Source organism: Accipiter gentilis, chromosome 2 (assembly GCF_929443795.1).
Source record: "Accipiter gentilis chromosome 2, bAccGen1.1, whole genome shotgun sequence".
NCBI lineage: Eukaryota > Metazoa > Chordata > Aves > Accipitriformes > Accipitridae > Astur > Astur gentilis.
In genome coordinates, this window is record NC_064881.1 from 8,768,477 (window position 1) to 8,790,712 (window position 22,236).

The following is a 22,236-nucleotide window of genomic DNA, read 5'->3' on the forward strand; positions in this document are numbered from 1 at the left end:
TTGGTTTCTATCTTCGAGGTTGGGGCAGTGGAAGAAGTTTTGCGTTATGAAAGTGTGAGCTCGCAAACACAGTATTCATACAGATCGTTCAAGTGATGGTAAATGACGCTGATGGAGTCTCACATATGAGCGGTGAGATTACTCACTCATGGATGAAAATTCTGTGTTTGGGCAATCTCTAGGCATGGCAGAAGGTAGATCTGTTCCAAATGGCTTTTTGATTTGCACTACATATTGGGGAGATCGTTATTATCCTTGGGTGGTAGGTGGGCAGAGATCTGTCTGGACCTGGGAAATTTGTTGGGTTTTTTTAATTACTGTCATTATTAGGTGCTCAGGCATTTCTTGGACATGTTACAATTTTTCACAGGTAAAACATTGCATATGGGACTCAACCCCAAGCAAGAGGCAGCATGAGCAACTTCCTCCGTATTGGACAAAATAAGCAATTCCTAGGAAGTTAGGGATGGGCCCTGTATGGTGTCCCTATGGGGAGGATTCGTTATGCTTCTGGGCAGCAGTGTAAGGCTCTGGCACGCTCTTATCCTGCATGTACTACTACTGTTCTACTTGGTGGGTGTTAAATCTTCTTTACGCAGAGATCATTGTTCTGAGACTTGAAATTAGCCTGTTTCATAACTACAGTGCATGTTGTAGGTCGTTGAAATGCTAAGAGTGTTCAGTTAATGCAATGTACTCTTCAAAAAGATGCTCTAGGCATTTTACACTTTGTAAAAGAAAAGAAAAAAAGTCCAATAAAATACCCAGGGAGAGCAAACAAAAAAAATGCATTCTCTAATTTAAAGTGATCCAGAGTCATCTCAAGTTCATGAACCAGCACCGCTGTCTGATGTCAGCAGAACTGAGCGGAAGCGTGTGGTTTGTGAGCTAGCTGCTGCCATAGAGTCACAACTTCTCGCTGGCGGAGCCTGTGGATAGGCTGTGCGGGGCAAACCGCAGTGCAAGCCTGCCGACTATTCGGCAGCAGGATTAGGACCCTGCCTCAAGTTGAAACTTCAGCTACTTGACACCGTGCCGTGCTGTAGGTTTCTGCAGTGTTTTGTATTGCGAATGGTGTGATAGACCACGATTAGCAGAGAAGTAGGCAAGGACATCTCCTGCTTCTCCTCTGCCAGATAGCCATTTCATCACAGGAGGGAGGAAGAGAAAAAGCAAGCCACGTCCTTGGAGAGAGAAGCAAGCTGCTGCTAGAAAAGAAAAAAAAAAAGAACATTATTGCCTCATGTTCCTGCAGCATGTGACCAGTTACAGCAATTGCTGATTGTCTACATACCAGGAAAAAAAATGCCCTGTAGTATAAAATGTTCACAGTCTCTACTTCAGGTCATTACAAATGACCTTTCCTCTAAAGGCAGTTATTAAGGAAGTCAACTACTAATCCAACATTTAAATGTACTTTGCTGACCAAGAAGAAAATCAGAGAGTACACGAGAGGTTCTTTTTTTTTTTAAGTCTGTAGTGAACTTCATTTTATTTCCATTGTCTCTGTGTGCTTTGCTGAATGAGGTGATGTTTCTCATTCTTTGAAAATAAGCTTTTAAATATAATGAAGCAGATAGGAAAGAAGAAATTTAAGAGAGGTCACAGAAGACTTGAAATGCCCATTTAACGCTTTCTCTGTTAACAGGATGCTACAGAGTGTACTCTGTGTTGTACGGAAGAAGTAGGGCTACTTCTGGCTGTAGAGAATCTGCAGCTGGTACAGATACAGGAGGTTGAGGTGGTCAGTTATGGTGTCTCAGGCACAGGGGCAACACATGCAGTTCAGGACCATAGGGATTGCTTGGGGAAATGATTTTTTTTTCCCAAACTGTTCCAGCTTGATTGGCTTTCTTTGCCCTAGTCTGTATCTTTCAAGCAGACAAAAAGAATTAAGGCATGTGTGCGTGTGTTGCTAACATGGTTGCCTTTGTTGCAAAGAGAATGGTATGAGCAATATACAGTGGCAATGCAGAGTTTTCTGCCATGGTCATGATCAAAGTTCCCATCCTGCAGAGCTTGTTTGAGCTAAGCAATACTAGAAAGAATTTCTGGAAAAGGGTAGAGTTTTCATTCAATTAATTCATATTATATTAATAATTATATTATTTGTATTGAAGAATATATATATAAAACTTTTGAATAATATATATCATATTATCTTTATTACGTATTATATATCAATAATATACATTATTTTATATATTATATATTTATATGTATACATAAATATAAAATACTTACGTTTAGCCACCCACCTGTACAAAAATAGTGAGCTTATTACAAATGGTTTTGCTACTTCTTTCATTTCAATTGGTTATTGTTTCCATTGATTGCTGGTCCTTTTCATTTCCTATTGGGAGGAATCCATCCATTGAGAAATAGGGGCGATTTAAGTAGACTGCTGTGATTATTCTTCTGACCTAGCTGAAGAGTAATGCTAAGTCTGTGGATACTTATGCAGGTCTAGAACAAATGATTCCTTAAGGAGAGTGTTTTTAGTGAACTCATTGCAGGTAAGAAATGGAGGGCTTCTCCTCAAAGTGTATAAATGTCCCTTTTTTTGCTTTGTGGAAATGCCAAGTAGACATTAATTTATGCATGAGCCAAGAAAGCTCTTGGTGGTTAGAAAAGTACTCGAGGCATGTGGAATGCATGGGCATAGCAAAACCATGGAACACGTAATTTGGGTATCAATAAAGCCTACCTGCCTTTAAAAAAAAAAAAAGCTGATCACATATCTGCACAGGAAAATAAAAATAAAACCATAAACCTCAGAGTTCCTGCGAATGATTTGCTACTAACGTCAGTATTTTTTTAGAGAATGAGATGATTTAGATCAAGCAAACATTCTTCTGACATTAGTGACGTAACAGTCTCGTGTTCAGAGAGATTTCCTGTTTACTTTGGGTCTGAACATAGACGTCTCAAGAAAGTAGGTGCTAAAATTTTCATTCCACATCTGCATATAAAGACAGCCCGAACTGTTCTGAGATCTGCAGCAAACTTTATATAAATTTTTGTTCTTTAGAAAAAAGGGGGTAGTGACAGTTTAAAAATCTCATAAGAACAGAGATGTCTTGGTTTGCTCATGAAGTTAATTCCTCAGTTTTAATCCTGTAATGCAGAAAATTATCAGGCAATGTCCATTTGGCAGCCTTGTGAGCTACTGTCATGCTCTTCTTAACTGGGACCTTTGTTAGCAAATTCACCTGCATTCAGGGGACTCGGTGTACCTTGGGGATGACTACTGCTCGCTTAGATCTGAAGAGCTCACCGATGGCAGTAAGGCATTGTAGTGAAGTTCAGTGCTCAGTTTTATGCTGTAACTTTTCATGAATTTTCTATTTCAAATCATAACTTCATGATTGTTCACAGATAGAAGTAATAGATCTTTTTTATAATTTAGTGTATGATTCATAGTTTTAAGTTGCAAGCTTGGTTTTAGATGTATATTTTTTTCTAAATGGCAGAGATCATCTTCCCGTTGCATTATTTTCCTAATTATAAAAAACAGGGATTATATTTAGTAACTTGCTGCAACTCTTCCTATGCTTTTGAAAACATGAATGCACTCATTTCCGTTTAGCTATCCATTCCCTAGAGAATGAAGGAGTCTATTATAAAACAGACCATGGTCAAGATCTTGTATGGACTGATATCAGAAATAAGTATTTTTGTGTGGTTTGTTTTCGTTTGTTTTGCTTTTTAACTTTGTATGGTTGCATTTTGGCAAACAGTGTCATAGATTTGAAAACTTGCTTCATCTCTGTAATACGACTGTTGAGCAGTCTAGAGACTGAAGTCCTGAGGTTACTTCTGAACTCAGGTCAACTCAGCTTTGTTGCCAAGGCAGGAGGCCTTGTTTTACTCCCAAGCGATAAAAATCTAATAGTAGAAAAAAACCAGCCTGCAATAAAGTCACTAAGTGAATTTTGTTTCTGTTTTGATGGTCTCTAGAAAATGAGATTACTTGTTGTTTTTGTTAGCTGACTTCATTAGATTTGTATCCTGTGAGCATAAAAAGCGTATTTCTAAATGTACGATCATGATACTAGCGTATGAAAAAATCCCAACATCAAGACATGCTTTGGCATTAAATTATCATGTGTTTAGAGATTCTGCAGTTGTTACCTTAACCTGCTAGGTGAAAAATTGCTGCATGTGAAGCTGTTTGGGAATTTACATTGGCACTAGAAACCAAAACTGGGTCTTGGAGAGCACATTTATGACAGCAGCAAACACACAGGCAGAATAATATACAGCATATCATAGGAAAAAGCATAAGACTTTGCTTTTAGAAAAAGAAAGGAGAAAGTGGAAGAATACTACTTGCTGCTGGCTGCAGTGAGGATGAATTCGGGTTGGTGGGAAGCACTCACCAGAGGGCTGTCCCAGTCTGCAAGGGCCAGGTTGGGTCTAGCAGAGCCATCGCTCTGAATTAACACAGAGCAGGGTTAATAATCTTTCTTTCATGGCTTTTACTTCAGTAACTGTATTCAGGGGTTCCTGGTGCTCTTGGTTCTGCGCTGACAACGCAGAGACACCAAGTAGCATTTGTGTGAAACCAGATGGGGTTCATGGGGCTCATCAGCTCAGCCGGCTTCCAGGTGTAATTTGTCCCTGGATGCAGTGGAGCTCTGCTCACCCAGGGCTATGCCTGAGCTAACAGGGCTGATCCAAGCTGAATATATCTATGGGGTGGGTTATTTGCAATTTGGATAATACACCTTTTGAGTGTTTTAGTGATAACTATAGAAAAAAGGGGAAAGAAATACAACACACGTTTTAAAATAGTGCTTATCAGTAGTTTAACTTGTAATGGATCTGATGCCACTTAAATTATTTTTTTCCAGGCAAAAACTGCTTCTCAGAAATGCAGATGTTCCTGTTATCATGCATACATATTTTAGTCAGAAGGTGATACTCAGTGAGCATTCAGAAACAAGAGAGAAGACATACGGTCTTACAAAGATGCTTATTAGGAAGAATATTCCATCTTTGGCACAGACATTCAGTCTAGATGACCCTGATGATGAGTTACGCCAGGAATCTTCAGATAATCAGGTAAGGTCCGTTTGGTTCACAGTTTAGCACTTGGTAAGAAGTTGGTGAGCAGATGTTCGGGAATCATAACAACAACAACAACAACAAAATTCTGAATTACTGACCTGTTCAGTTTCCACTTTCATTTAACCAAGGCTGAATTATATGCAGTGTTTATTTTAATAATATTTTCTTAGTGGAGGCTTTTGGCCCATCCAAATGCTGAACTGCTGTGAGGTTATTTTGCTGAAGTCTCACTACTGTGCTAAATAGTAATTGTAGCTTGTTTTTTCATTGATTTTTCTCTTATTCTTTATAGCTGAATAGCTAAGCTGTATTTGAAAGAAAATCTGTTTTCTGCTAACTCACTCAACTTATTATTTCAGAGAAATATTCCCTTTTCCCACTCCTATTTCTTAACTCATTTCCTAATCGATCCTATGCTTTCTTTAAAGCATCAATTGGTAACACCACCCCCCTTTCCCGCCCCTTCAATTTGTTTTCTTTCCTATTTTGACTTTGTTTATATTAAAATGACAACTGACTGTGCATCTCTCTAGCTGCTGTTGTACAAGCTGAGGTATTTTAAGGGATCTGGTTTTCTGACAGTCTGTGCCAGCACTTTCTGAAAGTAAGGCTCTTGTAAAGGCTCTATATTAGCCACCCAAAATCATTCTTAATATTTGAGAAGCTTGACCCTACAAGTCTGATGAACAACACTGAGTGTCAACATTTGTATTTGTCTTATAAATAAGTCCCATTATAGGTCTGGGAATGAAAAAGTTACATAAATCAAATCCTAATCTCCTTTCTTGCTTCAATTCTACCTTGTAAAATGCTTCTACTGTGGTATTAAAAAACCAGAACAATTTACTTGTTCCCCTCATGGTTCCTAACAACAAAACCACTTCATTTAGATCTCAGTAGACAAGTTTTATTGCAACCGCTTTGTAGACAAAGGGTAGTGTCATACCACAATTTTCTTTTAAATAATGCAAATGCTCACTTTCTACTGGTGGATAATGCTTATGGCACAGTCTGTAATACTCTGAAAACCTTTCTTGGCGCACCCAGCTTTCTATAAAAACAGGTTTCATTGTGAAAATAGAAATTTGGCTCGTGCTGGGAAGGAGCCTATATATATAGACTATGTTAGTCTATACTTGCATACAAGTTTTACTAAGAGAGTTTTATTTTAAAATCAAAATTAATGACATTAATTTACTTCTGGAGGAGGCTCCAGGGAGACCTTATAGCAGCCTTCTAGTATCTAAAGGGGCCTACAAGAAAGCTGGAGATGGACTTTTTACAAGGGTGTGTAGTGATAGGACAAGGGGTAATGGCTTTAAACTGAAAGAGGGCAGATTTAGATTAGACATAAGGAAGAAGTTCTTTACTGTGAGGGTGGTGAGGCACTGGAACAGGTTGCCCAGAGAGGCTGTGGATGCCCCATCCCTGGAAGTGTTCAAGGCCAGGTTGGATGGGGCTTTGAGCAACCTCGTCTAGTGGAAGGTGTCCCTGCCCATGGCAGGGGGGGGTGGAACGAAATTATCTTTAATGTCCCTTCCAACCCAAACCGTTCTATGATTCTATGAAATTACTCATTTAGATTAAGGCAAAATGTAGCATAATTTTATTCATAAAATTTATTTCAAAAGTTTGGAAGATTTTATTCACAAAATATGTTTTGGAAGTAGCAAAAGAATAAATTAAGGTTGGTACTTCTAATGTTTTATACTTTTCATTAATCATCTAATTCTTTTACACTGAAACATTTTACATTGAAATGTGTAAGTCTGAGGACTAACTTACTGTTCTATAAAACTAGACACCTGTTATTTTCAACTTAGTCTGAAAGTCCAGAAGCATTCAAGATGGATTTTACCCCTTTTTTAGAAGAGAAAGGAACAGAACTTCAAAGAACTAAAAATGAAACTCAGTTCAAGGGGGAGAATCATAAATACTAGTATCAGTTCTGTTTTCCTGCTGGTGTCACCCTCATCTCTCATGGATTTAGCTCAATCCAGAGCACCAGTTAAATACAAGAGAGCACTGTGTGCTTAGTTCTCTTGAGTGTTCGTTAAAAATCCACAATAAGTTAGTTTAGGTGCAGTAAGTATTTTGAAATGGATTTTGCACTTTTTTGCAGTGATTTTTCCTGCTGAAGTTTTACTCTCTAGCACTATATAGTTTCCAGGTCCCCTGAAATGTTTCTGTTAATGGGTTTTCCTTCACCAGGTTGCTTGTGCTCCGCAAATCCATAACAACTGTGATTCAAAACAGCATCCCTTAGCACGGAGTGCTGTTAATGATTCTCTGCTTGAAATGGTGGAAAGCCAGGGAGCCGTGGGATGGAGAGAAGCACAAGTACGAGTCGTTATCCAAAGGGTGTACTGTTTGCCTGCAAGAGAAGGTTACACAAGCCATGTTCAAGGAAACAAGCCTCTTTCTGCAATACCCATCATAAATTCAGATCCACCAAATGTTAGGTGAGTAATAAGTTGCATGGGAATTTTCCTGTTGAGGTTGTGATATACGAGAAACCGAAGAGGAGGGAGTTTGGAAATGTTGTTCTTAGTTGTCAGCTCGCAGGGAATAAGCACACTCAGCAAGGCGCTGGGCTCTTGCTGGAAGTGGTGTAGTTTTTTAATAGGTATAGCATGACACACAAGTAGTCCTGCCTAGAGGAGGGAATTATCTGGCTATAGTTTATGTCATCAGCAGATGATAGGAAGATTTAAAACAAATTAATGGGAGGTTTATTTAAAACCAGTGATGATCATCAACATCTTACACTGTTCCTTGAGTTTCACAGAATAACTGTTACTTCCCACTTACCTATTTCAGTCTCCAGTATGCTCTGCTAGTAAGTTATGCTTGTAGAGTGGTCTTTTGAAACAAAAGAGAAATACATAGAGACATGGAGAAACGAATGGCTTTTCTAAAATGGGGATTTTGCACAGGTGCCATTAGAGAAACAGGTGTACACATGCAAACTTCCATTATGAAGCCACTGGAAAAAGCTCCTGTTGACTTCTGGAAATCTGGAGGTCACAGCAGTTCAGCTCCTCTGCAGTAAAAGGTGATCTGGTGTCAAAACATTAACACCAATGTAGAAATCTTATATGCAAAACTGATGAAGCATACAGCTGTGGGTTCAAACCAGTGGGTTTAGCCTCTTCTGTTTTAGTCTTTGCATCCTAACACTGGTCTGGTTTTGGTGTAGGGAATCAAGAATGGGACCTTGTTTTCTTAAGTACAAAAGATGTGCCAGACACAGTTTTCCCTTATGACCAGTACTGAACGGTTGAATCCTTTCCTTCTCCTTTTATGATTCTCAAGGTTTGAGACCAAAGACTGATTTCAAAGTCTTTCTCGGCAACTCTGGGTCTGAGATGACTGTGTCTATTATTCAGTTCACTTCCTTTGGTTTTGCACTAACTTTTGGTTCATGCTGGCTTAAAATTTTGAAAGGTGAGATACATTCGATTTTGTTTTCACACAGGAAGATTATTAAAGTGAGTTACAGTGGCAGAGCTTATATAAAGCTTCTACCCTCAGCGTTTCAGGACATTAGGAGATCTCTCTTCCTGCAGAGTTTAGGACCTGAATGGAGATGTGCAATTAGTTTAAAAGGTCCCATTGAGAACTCTCCAGATGTAATTTGCAATAGGCTTTGAAGGGATTCTTCAAAGGTTTGAAGAATTTGAGTTCCTCTAAGCCACCCTGCTGGTTAGTAGTAGCACACTCACAGGTCCTTCTTCCTGAGGTTTTGAAATACTGGAATTCTCCCAATTCTTGCTACCCTGTAAGCCACTGGATACTTTACAGCACTCATTGATCAATAAAATTCCTCCAGAAGGAATTTAGGAAGATTGTTCTTTCCTAAAATGCAAGCTCAGTTATCACCCACAGGAAAGTAATTATCAACAGCCTTGTTCCCAGTGTTCTTTAAAAGCTTCTTTACATATAATAGTTATATTGACCTTAGATTGCATTATTTTTAAAAAAGTATTTGGTACATCTTGTTGTGTGAACTCATTGCTTTATATTTAATTCATTCTTGTTATAATACGTATTTTTTAAAAGAGTGAGAGGAAAAGTACCTTACCAGCCCCACATCAATATGTGATTTTGAGACAGTATTCCTCCATGGAGCTTTTCTTCCAGAGGGCTACATTTTACCAAAAGTCAGGGCAGCTGACAGTCTATTATTCAAGCTGATTTTTAACAAGATCAATTCTAGCAGAGTTCAAATGGTAATACCATCTCCATATTTCATTTCCAATTTTAACCAAAAGTACACTTAACTTGCAATCACACAATTTGAGGTAATTAACCTGCCTGAGCCCACACCCTTCAGAGGAATGGGGTGAAAGAAAACAGAAATCTCATATTGCACTTCTTATGTCAAACTTGAAATAGAAATAAAATAAAAAATTGAGAGTCCGTTGCTTCTGAATACGTGCTGTAGCTGAGTATTCTCATGTGCAGTTGTTAAACTGGCCTCTTGGAAGTTCCTCAAATTTTATAGATGTCCCAGCTCAGAAAAGAGCTTGGTTGCTGTTGTTCGCAGCTATCAGACTGTCTTTTGGATCCTGAGGAGAAAAATCAACTCACTTTCTCTTTTGCAAAGAGGAGAAGGAACACTTCTTTTAAAGACGGAGGAATGGAAAACACTTCATACTGCTTTATCAGCTGCTATTTCCATGGCTGATAAGCATCCACATGAGACTTTTCTCCTCTATCAAAAATGTCTCTGTCTGTCACCTGATAGTGAGCTAAAGGGTCCAACGCCCTCTGGCAGTCCTTTGAACCAACTGATGGTTCATTCTTTTGTAATTAAAATACCCTCTTTTTTTCCTTGCAAACTTCGTTTTGTAAAGTAAAACTGCCATGAAAGTTTGTATTTTATAAGGCAAGATGAGTTAGATAATTCATTGTTTCATAAACAAAGGTTGCTAATTAGATATCAAGGTAGATGAATAGTTAATTGATTTGTATTTTAGATAGGCTGTTTTATTGTGTATCTTCTTTTGTAGCACTCCCCAATAACCTAGATGTTGTTGCCACAGGGAAGCATAAAAAACACAGTGAGCTGAAAAGAGGCATGAAATTAAATGTGGAGCAGGGGAAGTGATGCATTTTGTTCAAGTTTCTAGGAGGAGACTGGCAAACTGTGGGAGAAACCTCTATTTTCATTGTAAGGAAATGGATTCATTTAACTGGTTAGAACTAACACCAGTAAAGCATAGAAATTACAATAATGCCTATATGCATCTAGCTTTTATTGTTCATAAATATACATTTATAGAATACAGCCTTTTACTGATAGACAAATGGATACGTCTGATGGGTTTAAGTCTGTTTAGCTGAAGTATGTAAAGCATTTTCGGAGGACGCTGAGAAATCATTACAGAGACTGACAAGTTCTCCAGCTTCTGTCGTACATAAATTGGTCCCACGTGCCCTGCATTGTTGTTGAATTATTTGCCTTGCCCCCCATAATTAACTGCTCTCACAAATGGACGTTTCGTGCTGAAGGAGTTTATGGGGGGAAAAAAAAAGAAGAAAATATGACTCGCTGTGACTGTCTGCCCATTTCCAGCATTCCTGGCATACTTTTTCCTGCCTTTTCCCCTCTGATGAGAGAGATACTTTTGCTAATGACACAACACATGTTTGTCTAAACCCGATTATTTTGACTCTTTTTGACAAAGGCGTGGCTTATACATACGAGGATCCCAAAGAGACTCCTGTCAACCTGAGCTCACTGGCGCTGAGGTGTCTGACTCACTGCGTCGGCCTTGTACTTTGTGTTCCTGGGATAAAACAGTGTATAATTTGGATTTTGCTCTTGCCAGTATCTGTTTGTTTTGAGCGGGCCACGTGAGTTCAGTAAAAAATAGAGCTGGTCAGTTTTATGACTTAAAGGACAGGGCTGGCTGTGTGGTAGTTGGTGAAACTAAAATAGATGTATTTTTAGGACTATTAGGCAGTTAAACTGGTCAGACTGCTCAAAAGATCTGGGTGAGGAGGCTGGACTGAAAAGGGTGTTGTCTATTAAGGAGGAAAAGCTAACCACTGCTAATATAAAACAATGCCAGCTATAGCTGTGAATCCACATTTTAAAATCTTTGTGGGTGACTAGAGAAATTTTCCATTCGCTTCTCTTGGCATATATTTTGACCTACTTCCTACCTGAATGTTAGCACTCTAGCCTGCTGTAACTTCTATTCCAAGAACAAAAGAAAGACTGTACTTAACTTTAAAAAATAATGTGATCTGCCTCTATGCACTAGTCATCAATAGTTCTTTCGGTTTTTCTCTTCATTTTGTTTTCCATTTGCCAGATCTTAGAGCAGGGAAAGGCCTGCTACCATGCAAGCAGGACCCTTGGGGAGCAAAACATTTGTAAGAGCCGAGGATTTGTTTGAGTGGATGGAAGAAATAGAAGTGTGGGGAAAGTCACATTTCTCTTTCTGAGCAGGCCCCCAGAAACATGATAGTCAGTTGCTGGGATTCATTACACTCTAGCAAGTTGTTGCAAGTTTCTGAGTAGTTTGTTCCTACGTGATTCTGTGTAAAACAGTTTTATTGGCAAGTGGTAATCCTGTAAAACTAATTCATTTCAAAGTTGGATTTCCTTTTCTCCTCTTTTTCTTCATCTAATGATCTTTGCTGTTTATCTTAACACAAATCTAGTCAATGGGTTAACCTGTCTGGCAGCATGCACAGCTAAAAGTTGAGTGTCAGGTGCTGCAACTAGCATTCCAAGTAGGTGGACTAGTATATTGAAAAGTCACCCTTCTGGTACGGAAAACCTAGATTAAATTTTATAAAGCATATTGAACTAAAACAACAACAACAAAAACACCCTGGAGGTCATCTTATTTGAAAAGAGCCCAGATTGGAAAGGACTGTCATGAAAGATCCATGTTCACAGATGCTAACATCTGTCAGAATGCTTTTTGTGGCTGACTTAAATCTGTTTACAGCATTCCATTTGTTTTTTGTGTTTTTTCAACAAAACATTTTAACTGGAATGGTCATAAATGCAAGTTTTTAAATATTACATTATGTTTCTGGGATGTGATTTTTCAAGTGGGAAATAAACAGGAAATAGGTAACTGAAGTGCAGAAGAGAGTACTCCGTAAGCTAGAAGTTTTCTCTGATTTCCCCTTTTCAGATACTTCTCAGAAGTGAAGATACAGATACGTGCTTTTAATATTCTTGCAAAGTAGTCTAATTGCTACTCGACAGACTTGTAATAGTTCTCCTAACAGCTGTGGTTCAAGGTCTAGTAACCTGTTTCTGCTTTGAAGTCTCTCTCTTTTTGTTGGTTTTTTTTTTCTTAGCAGTTAAGACTCCCTGACACTTGGATTATTCCTTTTTGTCCCCACCCTGCTCTATTTGTAATTCTCAAACTGGAGCCACCAAAACAGAGTGTAAGGACAAAAGGCTGTTGGAGAAACAGCTTTAGTATCACATTGTCCAGCTGAGATGTTAAATTATATTATATATTTAACACTGTAGCTTCCCTATGCTGTTGCCCAGATAACCCTGAAAGTCTGTTTTCCTTGCTGCTGATGCTGCAGACGGATAGATGGAACTTGGGCTTCTTCCAGTGCCACTGTAGTATAACAATTTGTTCATTTGACATTACCGTTTATTTTTCAGTGCTAAATATTTACATTATCTTATTCTGTCCAAGGGCAAGGTGAAAGCACTGTTATCTGATATACTCTGTACAAAGAAAAAAAAGGACCCCTCAACATACACCACCGTTTTTCAGCCCTGCACCAGGAATAGGTGATTAAACAATTTGCCATTGTTCTAAAATAAGTCAGGGCAGTGGTAAAAGCTGCTGATATAGAAAAGAGTCTCAAGAAGACAGTAGCCAGCGTAGACCACAAGTATGACAGGGATGCAGTCTCTTTGGGAAGCAAATGGGCAGGAACAGAAACCAACTGTGAGGTGGCCAGCACTGTGTGTGCAGACTCCTGTATGCGTCTAGCAAAAAGGAGACGCTGGTTGCTAGCTTGTATTTCCTCCATATACTCAAGTGCTTAGACTGATCAGTGAAGTGCCCATATGTTCACAGAAGATAGTCACCCTCCCCACCCCCCACCCCGCCCCCCAAGCCTGTTGTTGGTCAAGAAGGAGGAGTAGCTCTACTTACCAATGCATTCCTCACGATAGAGAAATTGCAGAGATACGTAAATAACATAGAGAGACAGATAAATGGTATGGAAGCATCATTATGTAGAGGTGTGTATTCACCACCACTTACCTTGTAAGCATACCTTTTCACACCTCCCACATCTGATGATTGCATACAGGGCTTTAGAAAGCTGGGGAAGCTTTATTGCACCTGAAAACCTCATTTCCCACTGCTTTCTGTTTTATGGCTGTATCCACCCGATTGTTTTCAAGGGAATATGTAAATGGGGGGAATGGGAAGAGCAACGTGGTCCCCATATGTTATCTTATAGTGGAGACCAGTCTAGGGAGTAGAAAGTGAACAATTTGAAAAGGTAATTTTTTCCAGCCCTTGAGCCACAAGCAAGGTATGTGCTTTTGTACATTTTCTGGTTTAAACCAGGAATAGTAATTTTCCAGCACCTCTTATTTGTCAAGAAATATTCTAAGATGGCCTATGTAAAAGGTATGGAATCTTTCCCTTGGTTTCGACCTTTCTTCCTGTTGAAGTTTTGTATCTCTGAAAGTTATGTGATTGACAGAACTGAAAGCAGAAATCCTCCGTGTGTGTTTTACACCTCCACCTTTCACTGACTACATGACTTCAGTCCTGACCTGGAGGAAATATTAAAGTCATGCTGGAGCTCTCTGAAACTTTTATAAAAGCCAGATTGTGTCTCTGGGATTTATTTTCCTGCTACTGTGGAACAGAAGACAAGGACCATGAGCAGTGATAAATGTTATAAGTGTCTAGATGGACATACGTTGAGCTAATTAACAGTTGGGAGAGAAATTTAACCACCCAAATATTGCACATAATTTCTATGCAACTTGGGCAGGTAAACACTCTGTGTATGCATAACCTTAAGTATCTGCATAGATCAGCAGATGTGCAAAGAAACATCAGCATAGATTTAATACAATAGCAGGTTTCCGAAAAGGAAGATTCTTAGAAATAACTTTTTGTCATCAGCTTTGTAAAAGCTTCTGTTTGGATATAACAAATCAGTAGTCCTTGGAAAGTTGTTATGAAGATACTCTTACTTTTTTGGGAAGAAGGAGGTCTTTTGTCCCAGAGAGTATAGAGTCAGGAATACACTGTCCTATGTGGTTTTAAAATTATGGGCACACTGAAATCCTCAAACTCGCTTCAGTTAATGCCTCAACCCCCTCTTTGGCTAAAGAGGGCTTCACAAGCTTTGGAGAACATCATACTCCTCAAACGAGAAAAGTGATGAGGAAAGGCCTGGGATGAACTTACTGTGTATTACACTTCACTTGAGTGGAGTGGTAGTTAAGAGAGATTTAGTTATTTCTGTAATTTTAGTCCTACAGTAAGAAAAAAGGAAATGATTCACCTGATGCATACTGCCTGATATATGTTCAAAATAGTTTCATAAGTCACTGGATTTAGATACTTGATTTGAGGCCAGTGTTTGGCTGCAGTGTGAGCTCCTCTGGACAACTTGCTTTACAAGTGCTTAAGGCTAGGACTGAATGCAAAATATATTTCAGAGAGGTTTCACGTTTAAATGGACCGAGAATGATGTCATGAAGTTGCAGAGTATAATTTTTGGTCATGTTTGTATTGTGGGCTGTGTTTCGTTCAATATCCATGATAGCAGGATTTTATATACATATTTTAAAAATTGTTTCTCTGTATCAGTGGTTTCCCAACTCTGGCACTCTTACTTTTGGTGACATGCCAGTCATTGAGAAGGATCTCACAGAAGCAGCTCCAGATCCTGCCCTTCTGGAGGTGCTAATCTGAGCCATCAGGCAGTTACCACCAGCCAACTGTAAATATCTTTGTGCAGCTGCTTACTCCAGCTCAGAGGCACTTACTGATCTGTGCAACTAGAGGTGCAAGGGCTACCTCTGAAAGCTGATTTCATATGGCCACCAGAGAGTGGGGTGAGGGTATTGACTACTCGAGTAGCCTTCCTTGTGTCTGCAGCAGTGGAAGGAAGGAGGCAGGATGGAAGTGAAAGCAGCAGGCAGGCTCTCCCTGGCTTTGTGCTGGGTCCTCTGCCCAGGAAATTGTTGTCCGCTGTCTTTCACGTACACATGAATGTAGATAGCAGGTGGGAGCGAAGTCCCAGTGCAAGATGCAGTGAAGTCTCTACAGCGTTTCCACTTTCCATGCATTTGTGCTGCAACTTGACACTTGGAACTTGTGCTGTCACTTGCATGATCTCATCTTGTCTTCTCTTGTACAGCATCATCATCCTGACCTTGGAAGATGGCTTTAAGGAAATTATTATAAAAGTATAAAATTATTCCATATTTCTCAGTAGTTTCCCAACTATTCTAGACCAAGGGCAGCCACATACTTAGGAGTGCCTGCCTGGCAGGTGGGGTACGGTCCCTTCCGCAGCTGTGCAGCCGTGGTCCCGATTCAGCACGTGCTGCAGGAACTCCACCAGCAAGGAGACGTTCACTTCTGTTTCTGAGTGAGTGAACAGGGGAACTGCAAAGAACGCACCATTAGTGAGGTGGAATAACAGATCGCACTGGAGGCCCAGCTTCACAGAGGTGGGAAGTGTAGTTGGGATCATGGAAGTAGAGTCCCAGGTGTGGGAGTGTGTGGTAGGTCATGGGAGAAGGAAGTAATGTGTGGAGCTGAGGTCCTCATAGGAGGAATATGAGAGCAGTCATAGTGTATTAAAATACCATTTTGTGCGAGTTACCCTTCTGTCTGCTCATTAATTTCCCTTGAGCCTATGTAGTTCCTGCTATGGATTTCCTCTCTGAGGCAGCAACTCTCCTCACTATTGAACTCAAATATGATCTAGTCATGATGGCTACAGATGTTCTTGTCTTTGTCCTATAATGATGGGATTATGCATTTTCCCCTGCCTCTGAACAAATGCCAAAATTTGTAAATTCTGTTCGATGTGAGGAAAAATGTGCAAGGAAATTAATTTGATTGGAACAAGTAGTTATGTCACATCTTGAGTACAGAGCTATAAATTCACTGACCATAGTAACTTAATGTAAATGGGAAGTAGAAGAGCTTGTTAGCTAAAACATTCAGTGCCTAATCTTTGCAAGAGTGTTTTTAATATCTTTATTTCTATTTAATTGTAAGCGTGTATTTCCTTTGCAAGGGAGCTGAAAACTGCCAAAACTTTCTTGCTGCAGCCTGGGCTGTTTAGTCACGTTTAAAAATATCTGTGATAGGAGCTCATCTATACCTTGGTGCTTCTGTGCATCTGAGCCATCATCCATATTTGGACTACCAGGGTTTGGGGGAGAATTGTAGCAATAACATCCTGAGAAAACAGGCATTTGAAGTAGATGCCTCAACAGTCAGGAAAATCAATGGCTCTCAGACTGTTTGCACTTCAACAGTGTAAGTGGGGAGGGACTCTGCTAAGCTTGTGGATTTGTAAGAAATTAGTTGGAAATCAGGTTATACACACTGAGGAGAAGGGGGAGAACTCAAAGGAAAAAGAGGTGCCATGTCTGATTTAGAGGTTGTCACTTCAGGATATCAACAAACTGCAATTGGATAATTTATTTCTAAATACTTGCAAAAGGTTGCATCATGCTGGATAATATCTCTATGTTAGAGTTAGGAAACTCCTGCATAGACAAATAGATTCTATTCTAACCTTCGTGTGATCCCCGTTAAATACGTAGAAGCTGGATTTGAGGGTGGCCCACCTGGTTGCAGTTGCTGTTTGGGTAGTGCAAATCAGAGGAAGTTAAAAAAGTCGTGCATTGAACAAAATCATGAGAATTAAGAATCATGATATTTGGGAATAAGATAAGCTTTTCAGAAATGTACTTTTGAGTGTTTCTAAGCTTTTCGGGTGAATAACCCAAAATTTCCTGTTCAGCCTCGTGTACAAATGGATTTCCATTATAAAAAGGAAAAAGGAAAAAAGCTAGGTATGATTCTTACTTATTGGTTGGACTTCAGAAGCTGAGTTTTTAACACACACACATCCAGTATTTTGAAGTGGAAAATAAATCTGAAAACAGGCAGTACTGTTGTGAGAGTTCTTAGGAACCAGCAAACATGGGAATAGACGGAATTGCGATTAGCCTAGCAGAGTGGATAGCAAGGACAGCAAAGACCTGAAGGGTTTGTCTCTCTGAGGTCACCTGCTGAAATACATAGAAGCAAACAGTGACAAAGTAACTGCTTTCAGGATGAAACTGACTGTTTTAAAATAGCAGCTGAACAGTCCAATAGTTAAAGAATAATGAAGAATGTGTGTGTGAGCAGCACGGTTGAATAAAAATTGCCGAGTGTTGTAGCACTTCAGTATCCTGATGTTTTGGTCTGAATTTGCAACCCTGGAGTTGCATGCATCCTTTTTTCCACTGAGTAGAAATAGCTGTTTTTTCCTGTTCTGTGTATGTATTGGATAAATCTGAGTCTCTTTCTTTTTTCTGCAACTTTGTTTTATATTCGGCACAATAAAAGTCTAAATCCTGTAGTAAGCTTCGAGCGCGTGCAGCACTGAAGTGTAAAGTGTCGTTTCTCTCTTCTGTGTGTGTCGCTGCACGCGTTATTTATTTACTGTAACTGAACTCATACCAGCAGTAGGGCAAAGCACAGTAATATTGCAGCAAAACACAGTAATACATTGTAAGAATCGGGCCGTGTTCAGCTTCAGTGCGGACTGACATTTTTACGCCCATAGGTCAGTCCCTTGGTTAAGAGATATTTCCTTCCTTTATCCGAGCCGTCACTAAAAGCCCAGGGCTCCGGGTTGTGGGAGGATTTTCTGGGCGAGCCGGGCGGCCACGTGGTTTGTCTCTCCCCCTGCGTCCCCCATGCTCAGTGTGTCTCTGCACACGCTGTTCGGTAAACAAACTTTGGAGAACCAGAGCAAGCTGGTTCAGAGCAGCAAGTTCATTCACACAGACCACTTGGAAAGTGATGCCTTTGCGCAGCCTTGACGTACGGGCTGAGGGAAGTGGAGAAGTTAGTATTTATGTTTTCATTAATGCTTTTTATAGCTGGGAGCCAGCTGTAGCTAGTTAGCATTAGCCTAGGACATCTATTAGCGTGCAGATCTCTTACGCAGGATAAAGGGCTTCTGATGGAAACAGAGTTGTTACTCATGGTACTCATGCCTGTGTGTTTACATGAAGGCTGTTTGTGCTGACATAGGATATATATTAGAACAGCATGCACCTTTTTAATGAACTAATTTTCCAGGATTCAGGAGCATTTTGTGTAAAAACTTTTAGTGTAGCAAATCATGAGATTTGCCTCTTTAAATGCCGTTTTGCTTGTTTAAAAGCTATTATTTTTAAATAATGCTTTGCAGCTATGCAGATACAAAAAGTATTTACTGTTTAGATTTTGGGATGAGTTGGGAATAAGCAGTGTTCCTACAAGGCTTGAACACACCAGTTTGGACTGCTAAATTTTTTGCTATGAATGATGTAAGCGGCTGGCAGTAGCACAGGATGAATTGGACCTAAGGGTTTGGCCCAGAGGAATTGATGGCTCAGCTATCCTTCTCTGGTTTCTCCCAGTTCTTGCTTTTTCTTTTTTTTCCCTCTTCTTCTGGGAGATAGTTAGTCAGAACGGTATTTAAAAATAAATAACAAGAGCAACTGCAAAACAGAGAATGAGGAAGGCAGAAGAAATGTGGGTTTTAGAGCTCAAGTATGACAAGCACCGTGGTCTCTGGTATTTGCCTCAATACAACACTTTCCTTTCCTGGTCAGTCAGTGTTCCCCAAACAATTCTGACAGCTCCACTTGTCCAGGCAACAGCAGAGGTGCCTAAAGAAGTAGGAAATTTTGTCTTATCCTCTGCTTTGCATTTCTGTAGAAGGTGTGGAATGAGCTTATTTCTTTCTCATAGCTAATTTAGTAATTTTAATAGTTAAAGCTTTGGAATGGAAAGTTTCAGGACTGGCTTCCCTCTCAAGTTTTCTTCTCCCGAGGAAGGTAGATTGCACTGAAGACCATCATTACTATTCCTCTTCTTCCCAGGTCTTTTGCCTCTACTTGCACTGTGTTTTACAGAGACTAGAGAAGATTCTTGAGCCATTGTAAAATGGTCTAAGCATGAATTCCCATTCCTCTTATCTTTGTCACAGTCCCACCGATTGTCAGTGATGAACTCTTCAAGTTGAGGGGAATTCAAGAAGTTCATTGTAAAAAGCTTTAGTTTGCCTTGTTAAGCCTAGCCTCTTCATGAAAAACGTTGATTACATCAGCCATCATCATGTCAGAATTATACCTTTACGGTTCACAAAGAGAAGCTTTATAATGCTGTTCTTTTTCATCTGCACAACCTATCTGTATGTGAAACTGCTGAGTAGTCCGATGCCAGTGTCAGCTCACAAGGCTGAATTGCAGTCTTACCAAGACAAAAAGTCAGGTTATCTCCCAAAATTGAATCACTTCTACTAATCTCCAGTTCAGATAAATTTCCTCCACCCATCCATTTAGGTACACCACCCTTAATGATCCACTTGAAAAGAATGTGACAAGCTCTCGAAGGCCCTGTGAGGCTGTGGAAGCACAGCTCATGAGTTAAGCGTGTTCAGTGCCTACAGCTGTACCCTCAAAATACAGGTGAGAAAACTTGTATCAGCAGTATCTAGACTTCCCCACAGAGCATGTTCTGTGATTTGGCTCCCTATTACCTTTACAAATGTGGGTCAAGGCTCAATTCATTCCAGTTTCAAAGTCAGTTAGTCTTTTGAAGGCCAGAAGAATAATTTCTTACTCGGGCAAAGTCAGCTAATCTTTTGAAGGCCAGAAGAATAATGTCTCACTCAGGCAAAGTCGAACTTTGATGTGCTTACATTCTTCCTTTTAATGCAAACCAGAAAAATTGTGCTGGAATGTTTTGCACCATTCGGTAAATCTGCTGGAAACTTTTGTTCATTGTGATCTGATAGAAAACATTTTTGTTCATATTTACTATTCTCCTAAATGCTTCATAAGCTTTTTTTATTATGTATGTGGAAATGACCTATGTGGTGTCATCACGTGCTGGCCCTTGGGCTTGTTTGAATTGACTGTTCTGCCATTCAGGGTCCTTTCTCATTTGTTCCTCATGCTCTTGTGACTGAAACTAAAACCTCTGTGCAAGAACTTAGCTAGAGGAATGCAGAGAATTGGGAAAAGCAGTTTTATCCAACAGAGTTTTCCCACAAAGATGGATGGGACAATCAGCATTGTGCTGCTAGCTTTGGATATTGTGAGCATAGATCAGTGTATCAGACACTGTATTACAGGACCGTGTAGACTAGAAAGCAATGTCTTTCTCCTCCAAACATTTGGCAAAGGTGTTTTTAGTGTTTTCTCAAAGTCCATGCTTCTGTGACATCTAATTTAATACAGCCAAATTAAACATAGCCAGATCTTGACTGACCAATCCTTTCCCTGAGTCAGTTGTCTGTTCTCTTTAATTTATGTGTCTTGCTAGTTTTTCCAACACACAAAGAACATGTGTTTGGAGGTAAGGAGGCATTTTTGACCCTGACAAGGCACCTGGTTACAGCACGGATTTTCCCATTCCTCAAATGCTGCGATAGTGTAGGATAGTACCTAGTTATGCCCTGCAACCAAGCAATATCTTTTTGACCAAATCTGGCAGGAGTTTTTCCCTGATTTTTTTGATGGCTTTTTCTGATGGCTTGAGGGTGGTCTTTTTCTTGTGTGTTCTGTCCATAGCATCCTAATGAGGCAAATGATATGTGGGAGGCATGGACAGGAGAGAGATAAAGCTGCAGTTTCTGTCATCAGGCAGTACTGGGTTGACAACTGCTAATTTTATCTAATCTGTTCACCATATACCTTACTCCTTATGCTGAGTAATTGCCAGAAAACTCCCTTTTCTTGGCCCCTTTGCAAAAGAGCTTGATGCATCTTTTCTCTTTCTATATATGTATTATGTTAGTATATTTCAGATCTCAGAAATAATCATGTTGCCTGCTTAAAAAAAGGAGATGGTTGTCTTGGCCTGCAGATGTACAAATGAAACGGATGCTGAAGAAGAGGGAGCTTTAAGGAGGTACTGGAATCGGAGACCTTGTTGGTGTGGTTGGGAAAGCCATCTATACACACTACAACATTAATAAAGATAAGAGACAGCAGAAAAAATTAACACTGATTTCTGTAGATTATTTACGTGGCCTATCGTTCTCCTGGCCCCGATTTGTTTCATTCATCTGTTAAAATTTGCTACAGAATGTGAGCAGTCTAAGCAAACTGCTGCATATCTCATGTGCCTAGTCTGATGGGGCACGAACCTGATGAAGGTTTCTTGACATTTTTGTGATAATTATCATGTGTACCGTATGGCAGAAGAGTGAAAAAAAGTCTCTATTATTATTCATGTGGTGCCATTTACCAGTAACAGTTTTTCCTTTCTATTTCTATTTGGAAATGCTGAGCTGATTTCAGCTTCTAGACTGATCTGAATTGATGATCTCTGCTAAAATGTAAGTTACAGTGTCTGTAAACCAATTGTCACTTCATGTTGAGCACTGAAAACTATCAAATGGAAACAGTCTTTATATACCAGTCTTTATATCTTTGACAATATCTTAATTACTCTTTTTTTTGTCCCAGTTATCAGTGACCTTTAACTACCAGTTTCCTCCACCAGTCTAAGTCCCATTTTCTCAGTCCTGCACGTTAAAATCTAAAAACTTGGATGTTTTGTTCTCAGCAGTACCTCTTCTAGCATATTTGAGTGTGTTCTTGCAAATAGTCAAACTCACAGGTTTTCTTCATCCTCTTGTGAAGAAAGGGTTGGCTGACCAGGCTTTTCTAAGTGGGGAAGGAGAAGGGAAGGTAAGATTGGAGGAGTGTTTCCATACTGGGCACTTTAGGTCAAGGATGAATGTACAGAAAGGTGTTGAAATCTTGGGAGAAGCTGCAGGCAGTGAGAGTGATGGTCTTGTTGGGCAGCTTCCCATGGGAGTTGGCAGGATGGTGATATGTTTAAAGGTGGTAGGGTTAATTCTTTTAATGAGCAAGTGCTCAACTATGCT

General features: G+C 39.7%; 1 protein-coding gene across 2 annotated transcripts in view; it reads left to right on the top strand.

Moving 5' to 3' along the window:
• Positions 1–22,236, top strand: part of SPIDR (scaffold protein involved in DNA repair) — a 209,157-nt gene that overhangs the window by 131,527 nt on the left and 55,394 nt on the right. For both annotated transcript variants that reach the window (XM_049827826.1, XM_049827836.1), the window contains exons 9-10: positions 4,857–5,067; positions 7,285–7,535. In XM_049827826.1, the coding sequence (XP_049683783.1) occupies positions 4,857–5,067; positions 7,285–7,535 (462 nt within the window). The remainder of the gene's footprint in view (positions 1–4,856; positions 5,068–7,284; positions 7,536–22,236) is intronic.